The 17824-nt window shown below is 32.6% G+C and overlaps 5 protein-coding genes across 8 annotated transcripts; 2 read left to right on the top strand and 3 right to left on the bottom strand.

Moving 5' to 3' along the window:
- Positions 1-1461: 1461 nt before the first annotated feature.
- On the bottom strand, positions 1462-3745 carry LOC107265063 (alcohol dehydrogenase class-3). The gene is made up of 7 exons (XM_015734058.2): positions 3533-3745; positions 2908-3151; positions 2610-2830; positions 2327-2543; positions 2004-2134; positions 1637-1911; positions 1462-1564 (listed from the first exon to the last, which is right to left on the bottom strand). Exons 1-7 carry the CDS (start codon positions 3551-3553, stop codon positions 1540-1542), a joined length of 1134 nt encoding a protein of 377 aa, XP_015589544.1. The 5' UTR covers positions 3554-3745; the 3' UTR covers positions 1462-1539.
- A 326-nt stretch (positions 3746-4071) lies between these two features.
- LOC107265048 lies at positions 4072-13733 on the top strand. 2 transcript variants are annotated; one of them, XM_015734023.2, is made up of 24 exons: positions 4072-4276; positions 6095-6178; positions 6373-6579; positions 6652-6918; positions 7011-7126; positions 7191-7545; positions 7637-7824; positions 7899-8034; positions 8130-8819; positions 8898-9111; positions 9184-9532; positions 9615-10137; positions 10208-10338; positions 10422-10587; positions 10657-10835; positions 10923-11106; positions 11183-11357; positions 11439-11796; positions 11885-12031; positions 12130-12260; positions 12338-12549; positions 12627-12818; positions 12900-13067; positions 13148-13733. In XM_015734023.2, the coding sequence occupies exons 2-24, from the start codon at positions 6134-6136 to the stop codon at positions 13211-13213; spliced, it is 5199 nt and encodes a 1732-aa protein (XP_015589509.1). In that variant the 5' UTR covers positions 4072-4276; positions 6095-6133; the 3' UTR covers positions 13214-13733. The 2 variants fall into 2 exon arrangements, with proteins under 2 accessions (XP_015589509.1, XP_024938302.1); XM_025082534.1 differs by lacking the exons at positions 4072-4276; positions 6095-6178; positions 6373-6579; positions 7011-7126 and having other exon boundaries at positions 6741-6918.
- Positions 4327-5985, bottom strand: LOC107265068 (phosphatidylinositol-glycan biosynthesis class F protein). 3 transcript variants are annotated; one of them, XM_015734063.2, is made up of 2 exons: positions 5845-5985; positions 4327-5513 (listed from the first exon to the last, which is right to left on the bottom strand). In XM_015734063.2, the coding sequence occupies exon 2, from the start codon at positions 5495-5497 to the stop codon at positions 4799-4801; it is 699 nt and encodes a 232-aa protein (XP_015589549.1). In that variant the 5' UTR covers positions 5498-5513; positions 5845-5985; the 3' UTR covers positions 4327-4798. The 3 variants fall into 3 exon arrangements, with proteins under 3 accessions (XP_015589549.1, XP_015589551.1, XP_015589550.1); XM_015734065.2 differs by having other exon boundaries at positions 5818-5953; XM_015734064.2 differs by lacking the exon at positions 5845-5985 and adding an exon at positions 5587-5772.
- A 175-nt stretch (positions 13734-13908) lies between the features above and the next one.
- On the top strand, positions 13909-15335 carry LOC107265071 (UPF0389 protein CG9231). The gene is made up of 4 exons (XM_025082549.1): positions 13909-13927; positions 14505-14644; positions 14723-14816; positions 14961-15335. Exons 2-4 carry the CDS (start codon positions 14509-14511, stop codon positions 15169-15171), a joined length of 441 nt encoding a protein of 146 aa, XP_024938317.1. The 5' UTR covers positions 13909-13927; positions 14505-14508; the 3' UTR covers positions 15172-15335.
- A 34-nt stretch (positions 15336-15369) lies between these two features.
- Positions 15370-16894, bottom strand: LOC107265072 (coiled-coil domain-containing protein 58). Its single transcript, XM_015734072.2, has 2 exons — positions 16771-16894; positions 15370-16304 (listed from the first exon to the last, which is right to left on the bottom strand). Exons 1-2 carry the CDS (start codon positions 16816-16818, stop codon positions 15918-15920), a joined length of 435 nt encoding a protein of 144 aa, XP_015589558.1. The 5' UTR covers positions 16819-16894; the 3' UTR covers positions 15370-15917.
- Positions 16895-17824: the final 930 nt, after the last annotated feature.

The raw sequence follows: 17824 nt of genomic DNA, 5'->3' as shown, positions 1-17824 counted from the left end.
CGGTGTATTTTCATATGAAAGAAAACAAAAAAGAAAGTACCATCCAATTCAAAATTTCATAATATCGTCATTAAACAACGTATGATACTCGGGATGCTGTTAATCTGACAGTAAGGGCTTAAGTTTAACGTCGACATTGCGTTTTGTCTACACTTACGGTAACGGTGAGAATTTTTACTTATGTCTTTTACTTAACGAGTATGTGGTACACTGTAGGTATTTATAATAATATTGTAACCGGTAGTGAGAGATCCTTGGTCACTATGTAAATGCGCCACGTGGAAGTAACACGAGGATGGATAATTTGCAGCGAGCATTTACAAACTTATCATTAACTCTTCCATTACCTACTTCACGTCTTTGGAAGGGTCACGAAACTTAGTGGCACACTTGGTATACTTGAAAACTCTCGTGTGCATCAATTTGAAGAGCCTTCTCGAGGTGATTAAAGGCTAAAGGAGATTCATGTGTACAATATTGATTTAGCGCGACGTAAGCCGCTCGCTTCGTCAAAAATCAAGATAACAACGTTATTAAACTGCTTGCAGAAGTCCATAATTCGTATGCCGAATTAATTAATTACTTCCTAACGCGTAGTAGTAGACCTTGCTCACGTGAGATTGTGATGGATATAATTTTATCTTTTTTTTCTTTTAATGATTGCCATTTAATAGATGTATGTGTGATGTACGCGCTCGTGAAACGTCGTCGATTATTATTTTGGTGCCCAGTAAATATTAATAATCTAGGCATTGTGACTTAAAGTTAGTGGCACCGAATTCGATACCAATTTGGTTTCGATTATTTGATTCGAACCACACAAAAAATGGCGCGTGTATCGCTTCTGTAGTTATGTGTGAATCAATATGGTTACTAGTAATACAATCTTTTAATAAACATGACGTGTCCCTTTTCGGGCATCTAACTGCGTAGATATAATTACATAGTGATATATCCACATGCCATTTAACCGATAACGAGAAGATCATTCACAAGGAATCTGTATTACGTACCCCATGCTACGGCAGACATAACGTATTATGCATTCCGCCTCAATTATACTATCGATCTAGATTAATTAACGTAATTCCCGGATAAAGTGAATACACCCTCTATCGTTACGTCTTGCATATTGTATATAACTATATACAATAAAGGAAGAAAGCAAAAATGAAAAATCATCGCCTATGACCTTCGTACCATGATGATTTTTATAAAATATACTCCGGATCGAAGCGTAAAGAATTTTTACCTAATTTGGAGGCTACCGTAGACATCTCATCCGTTTGGTATTGTACATGTGGCTGTAAGAATTCTTTATGAATAAAGATTGTTTTAGAAATTTTATGGATTTCTTTCGTAATGGATACGTGGATCCGATTTGCTTTCACGTAACCAGGATACCATACTCTGGACATTACGGCAAGTGGCAAAGAGGAGTGTGAAGTAACAAGACTCGTATTTGAAAAAATTATTTTTTAATGAAATATCTATCACAATCATGTGTTGCATGCAAAGAAAAGGAAATATATTCTGTCCTTAGTAGTGCAAGACTGCTCTTAGACTGAAACAGATAAAAAAACAAATTTCAATTAACATTTTTTTTCTAATTAGTTGCAATTTATTATATACTTACGCATTCCCCGAATGCAACAAATCGAATCCTTCGTTAATCTTCTCAAACGGCATATTGTGAGTGATGAACTCGTCCAGAAGAAGTTTCTTAGATTGATACTCCTTGACAAGTTTCGGTACACTTTCCTTGGATTTCCATCCTCCAAAAGCAGTCCCTTTCCAAACTCGTCCTGTCACCAGCTGGAATGGACGTGTACTGATTTCCTGGCCGGCAGCAGCCACGCCAACGATTACGGAAGTTCCCCAACCCTTATGACAGGCCTCTAAGGCTGCTCTCTGAAGTGATGAAGATAAACAGAACAATTAATTGTGTGGTTCAATCTACATTCTAGAACATAAACATAAGTATATTGCTAAGATTTATTCACCATTGTATTGACATTTCCAACACACTCAAAAGTGTAATCGAGTCCACCATCAGTAAGCTCGATTAGGACCTCCTGAATGGGTCTGTCGTGATCCTTTGGATTTACGAATTCAGTACAGCCAAAAGTTTTGGCTATACATAATAATGGAGAATTCTTATCAGTACCATTTAAAGTGTATTGAGATCAAAATTATAGCACAGGAAAGAGAGGATTAATGTGTATCGAATAATTTAAATAACTCAATGCGTATATAAAATAAATATCGCTAAGCCGATTATCGATACCGTTATATGGTAAAAATATGATCTAAACATATACCATACCATGCTCAAATTTGGCCGGGTTCACATCAATGCCAATGATTCGGGAAGCACCGGCTGCTTTGCAACCAAGCGCTACAGCCAAACCGACAGCACCTAATCCCCAAATGGCGCATGTTCTTCCAGGTTCTACCTTGGCGGTATTAAGGGCAGCACCATAACCGGTTGATACACCACATCCAAGTAAACAAACTTTATCCAATGGGGCTGAGGGCTCGATCTATGGTTTTAATTAAATGAGAATCATCTTTCTCTAAAAATTCTTAATTATATATACATACATTACCTTGGCAAGGGATATGTCAGCTACAACAGTGTATTCTGAGAATGTAGAGCAACCCATGAAGTGAGCTAATGGTTTCCCCTTGCAAGTAAACCGCGAGGTACCATCAGGCATAAGTCCTTTACCTTGGGTAACACGGATCTTGCTGCAGAGATTAGTTTTTGGAGATTTACAAAATTTGCAATCTCCACACTGAGGAATATACAGCGGGACAACATGATCACCTGACAAAGGAACATTAAATGTTATCGTATGCCATTTAGTATCACAGTAGATTATTTCCTGTTAAAATTTTTCTTACCAGGCTGAAATTCAGTTACACCTTCTCCAATGCTTTCTACAATACCACCACCCTCGTGCCCAAGAATACTAGGGAAAATTCCCTCAGGATCAAGACCATCCAAAGTATAAGCATCAGTATGACAGAGAGCAGTGGCAGTAATCTTAATTCGTATTTCATGTGCCTTTGGCGGTGCTACTTCAATTTCCTCTATAGTCAGTGGCTGCTTTTCCTTCCATGCTACAGCTGCACGACACTTGATAACCTGCGCATAAAAAATCATTTTTCTTTCTAGACCACAAATGGATTATCAATCATATTTTATAATATGCACTTTGATCTGTTGAAGTCAATGAGTATCATATATAAATGATAGAATTTTCATTGTATTTACAAGCTTATGACATTAACTATTCTCATCATATCCTAGATGCTATGAAATAAATCCTCCAAGTATATGTATAATAAAATGTCAAGGTTCAACTCTACATTGCTACAAAGAGCATATAATATGGACCCAACGTACTTTAAAATACAAGATACATAAAATATTTAATAACAATATATTTGATTAGAGTTAATGTTTAACGAATAGCACAGTGCTTGCTTCTATATTTCAAATGAAAAATAAAAAAGGAAAACATGCCTTTCCGGCAGTATCAGCCATACTGTAAAATCAAGAAGAGAAGCTCCGCACAGTAACAGGAACAGAAGAAAAATGATTTCTCACTGAACCGATTGAACTATAAACTTTTTGGATTACTTGCTCACTAATGTTGATTAGGCTCTATGTAATCAAGGCAATTCAAGGTCGCAGTTTGCACACAGTGCAATAACGATGATAAGGACATCTTGTTGCTGCTAAATAAACTAAATGGCATATTTAAAAGATAGTTTAAATTAATCAAAATAACATTTGAATTAGAAAAAATTTAATGCCGTCACTAATATATAGTATAGATTTAAAATTATCTATTTCATAAATCTAGAGAACAACTTTTGCTCGGCTTATAACTGATGAATGTTTACTGTATTAAAACATATTTATTACAACGCTATTTTACATACTTCGTCAATATGGGATAAAGTCAAAGAAAAAGAAAATGATAACGTATTTGAAAAATCTGTAAAGATACAGTAATGAGGTTCTTGAATTTACGAAAAAAAAAGAAAATCCTTTGAGTATTAAATGTTATGGAAAAAATATTCTTTAATGTACCATTCCAAGTTTCTCAAAACTTTTAACATGAATAAAAGAATTCATCACACAGATTAAATGCAGTCTAATAAACGTATGAACTACAGACGTAACAGATTAGTTGCAGTGTATCGTGAAGTAACTGGTTAACAAATTATATCATTATGATTATACGAGTGATCATCTTATATGGTAAAGGAATCATTATATTATATAAAAGTACAAAATAAAAAAATGATGCATTTTTATAAGTACAGTATATATTTAACATTTCATGATGATTTTGTATATAGCATTGATGCATCGAAACATTTTGACACAATAATATATATATATATATATATACATCATGCAAACTGTAGATATAGTCTAAGATCATTTTATTAGAATTTTATCCAGATCTATTTCTGAAGAATTAATAAACTTTAATTCTGTATAACATAAAAGCCGTAAATAACTATTTTAATTTGGCAGTGTAGTATTCATTACTAAACTCAATAATTTGAAATGAATGAGTTTAAGAGAATGAAAACAGCAGAAGTTCATAGAGGTGAACTGATGAAATTTTGTAATAGCAATATCAATGTTACACAATTATTTTAAATACGGTTGTCCATTGCTCCCGACAAATTTATGGTTTAATTTAAAATCATAATTTATTAACTTAAATAATTATTCAGTACATTAAGTCAATAAATTCATTTATTTAATTGGCTAGCGGTGCAACTTCTTATTTAGTTTTAAAACTGGAAGTGTTTTTATCAATGTAATGAAATGAGCCATCATATATCCAACTAGAGCACCTGTTATACAGGGAATTGGCCAAGCCTGCCATGGTCGATCCCAATCCAATGGAATCACAGTAGCACCTAGCCATGAACCGAGTAATGTAGCTTTCACATTAATTCTCATCGCTTCTAATAGTAAACCTGCATTTTGAGGCTGTGCTCCAGTTAAAAGTGCTAATGCGTTATCAATACCTAAGTGCAAGCTAGCTGGAATAAATGTTAATGCCGTCAAAGTAAGGGCAAGCATAATTGTTTCTTCATGATGAGTCAATAAAGGAGCACCGAATAATATAATAACAATGAAGTAAATGACAGATAATGTTATCATAGCAATACAAAATTTAAAGATTCCTCTAAGATTCTTTGTCCAGGATCTTTTGGACCTTGAAGAAAATCGTGATTCATTCTTGCCTAAAGTTATATGATCTGCTTGCAATAAAGAGAAAGAGAGCTTGATGACTTCTGCAAACATTAGTATTATCAGAATTGGAATAAATTTGTAGGTTCCCACGTTGTATAAATTGTTATTGAACTTTAGTAGTATCAGGATGCCAGGGAAATAGATGCAAGTGAAGGAGCAGTAGAACAACAGCAGTCGATTCCCTGAGGCATTATCATATCCCATTTTAATGTGGTATAATCTAAAAAAAATAGTTTAAATCTTATGAGCAATAAACAACAAAAAGTATTGTAGTTTATAGAAAAGATGCTTACAAGCTTATTTTGCAAAATTACAAAAAAATCTTGTCTGTGTAACTCAATCTAAAAGCACTTGGTTATAAACAAATACTCTCTAAAATTAACATTGTTCATTTATTTATTTATCAATGGATACATATAAAGCTTTTAAGATTGACATTCATTAATAGAATAAATAGCAGAGTCAACATTTTAATTCAAGTAATATGTTGTCACAATGAAAATAAAAAAACATTGAATACTCACATTTACTGATATATCACTATATCTTACCTTCTCTTATACCGCAAATTTTATAAAATTTTTTCGCAAAATTTAATCAAAATACTGTCCTGATACATTTATTAATAATGTTTAATTTAGGCTTACATTGAACGATAATTAAACAATTCTAAATATTACTTTTTCTCTATGCATTGCAAAATCTTAGCTACAGCAATCATCTGTGACGTCGCCGAATATAGCGTAATCTAGTGTAATTCTTGTATTGAAACATTTTAAGTATTATGTATATGATTTAAAGTGCATTAGATCGTGCTCCAGTTAGTGAAACATTCATATCATGGGAAAGAATAAACAAGCTCAGCGTACCAAGAATAATGCAAGGGTAAGTACAAATTTAAGTACATGGTGAAAAGTACTGTATCCAACATCCCTTGTTAACCTACAAATTTGAACGTTTCCTTCTGACATGATATCTGACATCAATTAACTGACATGTGTAGTATTATTATTTTACTATAATGTAATCATATGACTATGAATTTTACTTATAAATTTTATATAAATTATTATCCTTAGCCATCCAGCAGTGGTCGCAGTGCAGAACTCCTTGGAACTTCTATGCCAACATTTGTTGGTTTTTCAGCAGTCAAGGATGGAGGCTATGTGCCTGTCCTACCAGGCCTTTCTCTGAGTGCAAATGAAGTTGAAATTAATAACTTAGACTCTAATTTTCAATTAGTTTTCAAAAAGATGAACAAAAAAGATGCGACAACAAGACTAAAGGTGTGTGCAATACTTCATGTGAAATGGTTTATTTCAAATATAGAAGAATGATTCAGATTTTATGTTTCACAGGGTTTACAAGAGTTTGCTGAATTATGTCGTACTTCAGCATTAGCAGACGTTGAAAGCATGTTGCCATTTTGGCCTCATTTATACTGTCTCTTGGTCGTTGACGTCGAACACAGAGTACGGGAGGCTGCTCATTTAGCTCATGCAGCTGTTATTAGGCGTGTTGGAAAAAATATAGCTATTTATTTGAAACAGCTTGCTGGACCTTGGTTTACCTCTCAGTATGACACCTATCCTCCAGCAGCTTCTGCAGCCACAAATTGTTTCCATGTAAGCTGCTTCTTTAGTGTCCTGCGATTCTCCTATATTGATTATACTTTACTCCTTGGAAACACTTTAAAAATCGTAAATATTATTTTTAGGAAACATTTCCACCAAACAAAATCATTGATGCAATTGTTCATTGCCAGTACGAAATATTGTCATACATTTGTGACAATATTACGGTTCAAACGGCACAATCATTAAATACACATAAGTACGTTTATAATACTTATTCTTCACAGTATAATTGCAATTTAATAAATTATTCCTCTTAAAAGGACTTTCACTGCTGAAGAAATAGAAGCAAGATATCAGAGGGTTTTAGTCTCAAGTTTACAAGGCTACTGTCTCTATTTCAAATCAGTTCCACCACGTCAAATTGAAAAGACAAAAGAAATACATTTGAAAATTATCAGCAGTAGTAAATTTTGGAAGTTAGCCAAGCATGAGGTACCACTTATTAAGACAGCATTCTTCAATGTTCTTACATCCATAATTGAGTATGCTAGTGAGTTATTGAAAGATGAAAAAAAGAAAACTATAACTGCTATCATGAATAGTCTGGATGAAACAGAACCTGGACTTTTATCTGCAGTATGGGAATCAGTTCTCGTAGCCATCAATAAAATAGAAGTAAGAACTAATTTGCTGTTCGCTATTCGATACGCTAGAATCACAAGTAGTTCAAAAATTATTCTAACTGTTATATATCTTTTTATTTAAGGATTGGCATACAGTAGTAAATATGGAAAAGCTGGTTCTACCAAAACTATGGAGAGTATTAAGAAATGGTGGTCAGTGTTGTGCTACTGTTGTTTATCCAAACTTGTTACCTTTTCTTAGTCAATTTCCAAAGCTTAACGTTCTCAAGACAAGCCTGTATACAAATTTCTTCGACAATATGCGCGAAGGGTAACGTTAATACAGTCATACTATTAAAAATTAGATATTTTACGACTCCTCATTTACATAATATATCCCATCAGATTCTCAGCAAAGAGTGTGCTCCTGAGTCGCTCAGAAATATTCGCAGTGACTACATCATTTACCGAATGTTTACGTTACGTGATACATCTTAATAGCAACGATAAAGAGTTATGTGAGAAACTTCTTCAAGAACAGGTACTTGCAACAACGTATTTCACTTTAGTAAAATAAACAATATCAGTGTATTCAATAACAACATACAGCTAACAGTAAATTTATATTCCTTTCAGCTGATTACAATGATAGAATTTTGTGCAAAAGAAAATACTCCAATTAAATCAATTCTATTTAGCCAAATCACTCAATTGGTTCGATATTGGAGTAAGAATCGTGATAATCCAGAATCCAAATTATATTCTTATTTAGTACAAGAGTTTTGGCAATACCTGGAATTAATGTTTAACAAACTAATGGATGATGCTAATGAAAACTTCGATACGATTTCTACAGCCAACATACGCAATTCTCAAATTGATTTACTCCTGACACTGAAAAACGCACCAGTTCAAAGTCGTAAAAACTTACGAGTCAAGTTTTCCGACAGAGAAAAATTGGTGGAAACTCTATCTCAAGACAGTAAATCCAAAGCGGAAGATGACATGATGTTCCAGAAAGAACTTAATGAGTTCGTAAACAAAATCTGTGTAACATATTACAGCAAGATAGATGCTAATAGCTTCCGACAAAACATAGGGTATCTGAACAAACTTATGTCTAATTTTGAAAGCAAGGATCTTTTTGTAGCACTGGCTAAACTATATAATGCAGATGCAGATCTCTTTGACTTTTATAAGGATAACTTAAAGGATTGGTTGATTGAGAAGCCTGATGAAATAGAAACTATCATCGAATTTGTATTCAGTTTAATTAGGCATATGGATTCACCTGGCAAAAATGAAGTATTAACTTCACTAATAGAGGTACGAAAGTGGTCGGTATTATCAAAATTAAATTAGAACGTTTATTCGACATATAAAATACATTTATTTTATATTTAGTTGAACAATGACAAGGTATTAAGACATGCTGTACATTGTGCATTATCGAAAAAGGATAATACTGACACTATTGTGAAAGAATGGTGTGCAAGATCTAACGTGACGGCTCTTCTGATTGATGTTGCCAAACAAATAGCCTCCAATGATTCTTCTACTGACTCAGATATTAATAAGAAAATTCTGATGCTAGCTTTTGAAACTTCAAATGATGGTGGTATGTGCAATTGTATATGAATGTAGCACTTTATTAATATATGTTATATATTAGTATCACACACTGTTTCAGATTTGTTAATTAATGAAGAAGTTACGAATCACATTTGTAATATATTATGCGATTCATTGAATGAAAATACTCAGTCTGATATAACGAATCTTGCTGAATTAGTATCACAACTTTTATCGCTTATATGGACACACAAAAAACCCGAAACTGGCTCCATTCGAATGCTTGAATCCATATTCGAATTAACTACCAGACATAACTTTTCTGATAATTCATCAATTTCACTGGAAAATTTACGGTTGACGTGGAAAAAAGGTCTTATTGAAATTTCAAAAAAAATTTCCTTGACTAGATTTACTGATCTTGCAAAGAGATTTGCCAACGTTATCTGGAAAAAAGTTTTTAACTCGTAAGTTGACTCTTATTCGTATAGAACATATTTATTGCACAATTTATTTAGAAGATAAAATGGTATCTAATATTATTTACAGTGAAGAGAATCAGTTTACAGATATTTTAGTCGATGCAGCTACAGATTTTGTAGAGGTTGTAGTCAACAATAGTTGTAATTATCAGCTTAACGACGTCAAAGACGTAATCTTAACATTTTTAACTGAGTCTAACATCAAAGAATGTATAACTGATTTTACAAAAATAGTTTTGCACGGTGAAATTATGTCTGGTAATTTGTACGTATCACAACTCGTGCAAAAAGTGCGAATTGGCCAGGAACTTGTATCTATAGATTTCTCTACGGAAGTTTTCTCGGATAACATTGAGAATTCTTTGAGATGGGCTTTATTCAGTGGAAAACTTCAGAATAAATTACTGTCAAATATATCTGAAGATGACTGTAATGATGATGAAAACGATGAATTATACAATGTTGAAGATCGCAATTTACAAGAGAAATATTGTATGACCCAACACGCTTTTCCAGCTATTGAAGAAATATTGACAGATATTGTATACATTGTTACACTGGGACATTTATACGGAAATTACTATAAATCTGTGAGATAGCAAATAATTATAAAAAAAAGTTTTAATACTCGAAAAATTTATTATACTATTTTTATTACAGACGGAAAATTATAATAATATAAATGTACTGCTGTCTTCTCTCAAAGAAGAGATCATAAATTTACAAGCATACGTCACCACGTCTCCATACTTACAAGAAACATATAACCGGGCTTTTTCACAATTTGAAAAGTAAGTGTTCTTAAATTTATATATAGGAGGAACATCACTGAATGTTATAAATTTGTATCATTTAAAAAGAAATTTCTTTACAGTCCACCAATGTCGCACGTTGGTATTTATCCACATATACTTCAGCTTTGCTGTTCAGAATCTTGGCACAGTGGTAATCCTGCAGAATATTTCTCTAATTACAATAGCAATGCTATTTCTATTGCCGATAACAAAGATGCCGTAGAAGCTTGTCTTCAAGGTATCCAGGTAATTATAACTTATTCGTGTTCAACTTGCTAATCTGCCTGCGATATACATTAATCAGTAACTTTTAAGATTTTGTCAGCACATTTAAAATTTGAAGACGTTCCTTTGTCCATGGAAGATGATTTAAATGCAATGATTATTGCAAGAAGTATGCTTACAAAAGTGGAAGATGATACACAATTTCTGAATATATTGGACAGAGTGATAAAGCGATCCCAAGAAAATCCAAAGTTTCTACAGTTCAATTGGTTCGTGTATTATGATTTTGATTTTATACAAATATTAAAAACCTATTAGCAGTTATGTAATAAATATATGTTTTGTGCGATTTACAGTAACGTCTATCAAGTGCCTTGGGAAGAATTGACAACACCGCTGGAACTTATTCGGCTACTCACCAAATTAGTCAAAACAATTCCCACAAAATTAACATTTGCTCACTGGGATTTTATTTTAATATCTGTTGCGTCTTGGCAACTGTCTGTAAATAAGTCACAACGTTACTATAATGATTTTAATGTTCGTACTAAAACAAACTTTTCTTTCTAGTCCTTAGAATTTAAAAATGTTTCATTCAATAACTATTCATCTGTAGGCAATAGCATTGATAATTGCTGTCAGTGAATTATATTGTGCAGTTCAAAATTTAATGTGTAAACATGAAGCTGACCCAATTGAAGAATTGCCACCAACGTTATTGGATGAATGGAAAAATGTTTTTGCTGATGATTTGCACGTTGGTATTACATCAGCTTGGATGCTATATGCAGGTATATTAATGCAAGTCTTAATCAAATTATCTATTTCATTTTTCAATGATACATTATTGCTAATGATTCAATGTATTTTAGATTTATCAAACAAAAAGGATCTTTCTTTCACATTTGTCATTCCTTTGGATTATTTGGGTGAGGCCATGCGAAATATTGATAGTGGAATATTTTCAAGGAAACTTAACAGTACTCAAGTGCAATCAATCACGTCCGATCAGATCCTCAAACTGTCATTGAAATTGTTGCAATCTCCAGTTCCAAATTTACAGCTAAGCGCTTATCATGCGTCGAAACATATAATTCCGGAATTCGTTGAACGTGACAAAGTGATAATCGAAGCGGACAATTTCAACCCTGATACTTTGAATATAAAGAAATTTGAAGGTGTACTTTTATCTATGCAAAATATAGTGAACACCATGCTTATGGATTTCAAGTAGGACACACTATTCTAACTAGTTGTTTGAATTTCTTAATAATTATTACATCTTGTTAAATAATCTATATTTTCGTATCATCAACAGATTATGTGAAACCATAAGCTGCACTATTCAACCATATACTGATTCCTACACTTATACTGTAGGATACTTATTGGCATGGGCTATTGTTCTTGATATGTGTTCTAATGCACATGCAGAATTGCGTTATCAATATGCCGAAGTACTCAAGTAAATTTCCATTATAAACTTAATACATAGTTTATAATAAATAATTAAAAAAAAGTTTAATTAATTAATCAAATATAATGAAATTTATCTCTTTCTAGAAATGATCCCTTTACATGCCTATTGAATAATCTATTCAGATTGATGCCCGTTGAAGTATTTCAAGATAACAAAAACAAAGCAACAAAATTGATTGAAATTTTCCGTACATCTCCGTCTCTCAACTTTGCAGGTACAATAAGTTTAGCGATATTTCTTGTTTTGCTACTAAATTTAGAAAATGTATATATAATTTGAGACATTTTTTAGAGAGTTGGACTGAGGAAAGATTGGATCATATAGTATGTTGGCTATATGCAAATACTTTGAGACATTTACCAGTACTTGTAAGGCAATGGTGGAGTATAGCTGATAGTAGAGTTGGTGCTACCGTAGACAAAATTACTACATTCTATGTTAGTCCTATGCTTTGCCAGGAGGAGTTATTTACCAATAGATTGAAAAATGTAGAAAATATGCAGGTACTTAAAACAGTATTAATACCTAAGTTTTATAGAAAAGAGAACGAATAAAGTCTGTAAATGCTGACTGAATTTAGGTAAGAGTACATCCAGCAGCTCGTGAAGTAGTAGCTGTGTATCAAGTAGAAGAAAATAAGCTTGAATTAAGCATGGTGCTCCCTAAAAATCATCCGCTGGGAGCTGTCACGGTAGAACCCAGCCATCACATTGGCGGTTCTGCCAACTTACGAAATTGTCACATGCAGCTCTCAATGTTCCTCACGCATCAGGTATAATCATATCTCAGGTCTTGTGTTTTGCGATTTAACATTATAACAAGATTGTATAACGACAAAATGTTTATGTCATAGAATGGTTCGATTTGGGATGGTCTTCTACTTTGGAAAACAAATTTGGATAAGAGATTCTCAGGTGCTGAGGAATGTTGTATTTGTTTCAGTATATGTCATAGCAGTACTTATGCTATTCCAAAACTCTCTTGCCGAACATGTAGAAAGAAATTCCACACATCCTGCTTGGTAAGACATAAAAGCTCCTTTTGTCTTAGGCATACAATAATTGTGGTATATTTGTATAATTATAAATTTTCCCATTCCAGTATAAATGGTTCAACACAAGTCAGAAGTCCACGTGCCCAATCTGCAGAAACGTATTTTACCGTTAACTATGTGACCATCAAAGTTTTTGTGACATGAAAGAGTAGTAGTTAGCATATTTAACAGTTACCTCATAAAGTAATTAAAACATGTTAATTCTATGTTTAGATATCATAAAGCATGTATTTAATCTTATAAATAAATTGCGTTCGTGTACCAAAGATTATAATATTTGTAACGTGATGTTCTTAAAAGAAAATTAGAAATACGGTATAATAATTTACAAAACGTTTATTTTCGACTCATTTAAGAACTGGCATTTTGCTACACAAAATAGTACAAAATTACCAAATCGCGGGTGGTATTTATAATAAAAAGATATATCACATATATTAATGTAAAAATAAAAGTTTGTACATACACACTAGTATTTCGTCACGTGCACATCCGTAAATAGTATCGTATCAACAATAACAAGAATCGTACATAGAAGAATTTTAACTTCATTATAAGATTCACAAAAAAATACTGAAATTAAGTTTCGCAGACATGTGGATAGTAGTGTCTGAGAGAAGTCACGTCCACTAGGTAAACCGTATTTAATTATACAGCCCTAAGCGAAATGTCACTCATACCACCAATGAATATTGTCGTTCAAACGACCAGAGAAATTGTACGAACGAGTCGAACAGCACGTAATAACGTAAGGATGCTGATCAGTACTGATACTTGCACGGTACACAGAATTGGAAAGGCGGATTGGTGGGCGGTGCTTCAGTTACGTACGGCCAGCTTGTCTTAAAAGTGTTACTTTGGTTTAGTCCAGTTTAGTCGGATAGACTGTCATCTGCTGTCATCATCGTGATTTTACTATTTGTACGACTTCTGTGATATTCTACAGTGTAGATTCTGAGTAGATTATAATTTTTTAAGTAGAACACAATTTTGGATTTGTTCTATATTTTCTTGTAAGATTGTCCTTATTTTATACTTATATTATATACTAATCAGCACCGTCTATTGATAGTATGCAATTGGTATTTTATCTTTTTGCGCGTACCTCTGTAGAAATACATTTATAGGAACATATTTATATATTTTTAATAACGTTGATATGGAGAAAAGAATGAGATTAAATTATTAAAAATTGCTAGTACTAATTTTACTTGTTACTATCTAGTATGATTAATCATATTTTTAGAATCTTTTATATAACCTTTACAAACAAAGTGTACACGAGTTGCAAGAAGTATAAAAGGATATTGACGAAAAAGAACTTTCTTCTGATTGCAAAAAATATTTTTTAAATTATATTACAGATGTGGTATTTGTATGGTTTCTTTTTTCTTCATGTTTCAGAAAAATGTCACATCTTTTATATCAGCGAACTGGCTTGATTGTTCAATTAAGAAAGTTTAGTGGTGCAGTTGTACTACGAGATGCAAAACCATCTTCTGTGAACACTACATCTGCTCAGAGAGAAAGTCCATCTGTTTTTGGTAATTATTTTATAGATATCAATTAAACTATTATTAATATAGGCGTAACAGTTTACTTTTCTTCAATTTATGTTTCAGGGCCACAAATGCATAAATTAACAAATTTTCAGAAGAGAGTACTAGTCTTTGCTAGAAGATACCCTAGTATGGCAGATGTCCCTGACAAAGTAACGTAAGTAAAAATTTTTGTGAAAATCTATTTATACTTATATCAAATTCCCTCTTAGTTAATGAATGAATTGGATTCAATAAAGAAAAACAAGTATTGTTTGTATGCCATTATGTTTGAAAATAAATGAAATTTTTATTCATACAGTACGGAGGTCCTTACACAATCTCAAAGTAAAGCAAGAATTCGGGCAAGTAATTTTCTATTAGTTTTCACTGCATTGGGGTGTATCTTTATGATATACAGTGGAAAAAAAGAAGCTGAACAAGGCGTCTCATTAACGAAAATCAATCAAGAATGGCATAAGAAAATTAATGAAGAATATAAAAAGTCTTTAGAAACTCAGGGGAATAAATAAAATTGCAGTATGTCAATGTTCTTATATATATATATATATACACACACATATATGTAGTAATTTCTTCAGTGAAAATGGGGAATTTATGTGATTTATAATATTTAATTGGTTGTAAAAAGAAGTAACATAGATGTGTTTCAGATTAATATTTTTTTAGTATGAGCTGTGCTTCTTATGAATAAATACGAAATTGTATTATTTTCTATTAAATGCATATATTTGAAATATTTTGTCATCTTGTTATACAATATAACAATTATTATAATATAACAAATTTGTACAAATCATAACAAACCATGTATCATATTTACAATGAAGCGTTTAAAATATTTCCATATAGTTGATGATTTTGAAATATGTATCATAGTTTATTGTCACTATTTCGACTTTAAATGTTGGCTGGTTACATTTCAGTTTTTTTGCGGAATTTTTAAAAGTAATTATAAAAAACTAAAGATGTAGGAATAATAATTCAATCCGCAATATTATTTATTGCAATAAATGTATATTTTAAATGGTTTCTTCCTATATTATACTTTCAATTAGTGTATAATAACACCGATGCTATTGAAGTTATGAATTTCTTCATTGTACATTTTCTTCCTTTTTCATTCCTGTACAATTTATAAATGCCAAAAGTCATCATATTTTCAAAGTAGTTAACATTCATGGTGTGTGATTTGTTAATCCTTCAGAACTACTACTTTATGTTCTTTGCGATCTCCAAGGATTACATAAATTTTATTTCATGAATCTAGATTTGGTGGCTTATAGTATCCACGACATCTTTCATAATATACTTGAGTTGTGCGTTTTTTCACTACTTCCTCTACACTAAGTTCTGATTGCAGTAAGCGCAATGTATTCTGTTCTTTTCTTAGTTTTTTAAGCAGTGCTGAATCTTCTTGTCCAGCATCTTTCTGATCTTTTAATTGCTTCACTCTTTCTCGTGCAGCATCCAAACACTTTTTGATAGCCACTTCTCTTTGAGCATGCCCTGACTGAATTTGTTGAAATAAATCTTTACATTTTACAACAGGGTCTGTTTGGCTTTTGAATGATTCCGTGGGTATTGAAGTATTGAGCATATAAATTATTTTATCATCAAGAAGCCTCATTTTCTGTAGAGTATCCTGAAAATGAAAACATTATGATATTAAAGAAATATGACAAACTTCTTATGTTAAATAAGTGAACAAATGATTTTACATGAACTACATTGTAAATACGAAGATCGTGAGAATGAATATTTCAAAATAAAGAAATCGTCTAATGAATTATCATGTCTAAAAACATCCGATTATGAAATAGACTAATCTTGTATAACCTTTTAGGTCTCATATTCTGAAATTAAAATACTCTTGACAGACTACAATGATTGAATCAACAGAAGAAGTATTTTCATTAAATATTCACTGTTTATTGAAAACAGTACAATTTTCTCTCTTGCCGGGATGTAAACTGTGAATATCACATTTCGACAATTACTACAAAAAGTTCTATATGACATCGTGTGGCCATGGAAAATCGACACAATACTGTAATAAATAATTTAGGTATAATGTATATTAATTCCATATGTTTTATTCTGAGAAATACCTGAAATTCTAAAAAATCGCCACAATCCATGCTCGAAGTGGCTGCCATCTTTGATATAAGGCCAACCAAGAAGTGTGAGGAAATATGGCGGAAAACTCAGAGAATCTAGAAAGGAGACAATAAAGCACGAGTATAGATGGTAAAACTCAATATCAATTTTGTACACTACGTTATACGGTGTTATACAGAGAAAGTAACAGTAAGGTACCGTCGGGAAGTTAGCGTCAAAAGATAACAACTTATGGTTTTAAAGCGTAAAAAGTTGCTTCTTAAATGCTAATAACTCCTATACTGGACCCTTGAGGCACTCCTCTTTTCCATTTTCAACCTTCCTTATTTCTTTATCGTTCATTCTTTACTTTCTTATTTATCTCTTTCCTTATTTCTTCTCTATCTTTGTACCTCTACTTCCTTACTTTTCTACTTCTTGACTTCTTTATTTCTATCTTCCTTTTTGCCTTCTCGTTTCACTCTCTTTCCACTCATTTTCCATTGCGCTTGTTTCGCTTCTCCTATTCCTTTGGTTCGGGGTCGAGCATATTCATTCGAGTAGTCATTTGACGGTAGTCCTGGCACATGTCCCCCATTGGGGATACAGCCATAAGGAAAGGAAGGAAGGAAGGATTTGACGGTAGTCACTGGTAGTCACCCTCAATCACCCTGTTGGAATAGCTACATGTACAGATTATGGTGTCGGGGATTGCCCTTCCGCCTCATCCGCTGAGCTTATTCAGTGGATCGGGCCCAAGTTATGGCCACAACAGATAAGAGAGCTGCTTCCAAGAGACCGGCTTGAGGAAGAATGAGCGCTCCGAGTCCGGTCACTGCCTTAACACATTAAGAACCGCGAAGAAGTCTGCAAGACATACGCTTGGGACCGGACGTTTTTGGGAAAACTTGCACGTTACTAAAATCATCATAACATTTTATTTATGAAACAATTTTTGTGAAACTAAGAAATTGTAGAATAGAATACAGTTGTAGATACAATGTATCAAAGTAGGTGACATCTAAGAACAGCGTGTAGAAAACAAGTTATCTCGTGATCGGTTCG

Source organism: Cephus cinctus, unplaced genomic scaffold (genome assembly GCF_000341935.2).
Source record: "Cephus cinctus unplaced genomic scaffold, Ccin1 Ccin1_scaffold0215, whole genome shotgun sequence".
Lineage (NCBI taxonomy): Eukaryota > Metazoa > Arthropoda > Insecta > Hymenoptera > Cephidae > Cephus > Cephus cinctus.
The sequence above is the reverse complement of the archived record's forward strand: the minus strand, read 5'-3'. Positions and strand labels throughout refer to the sequence as shown.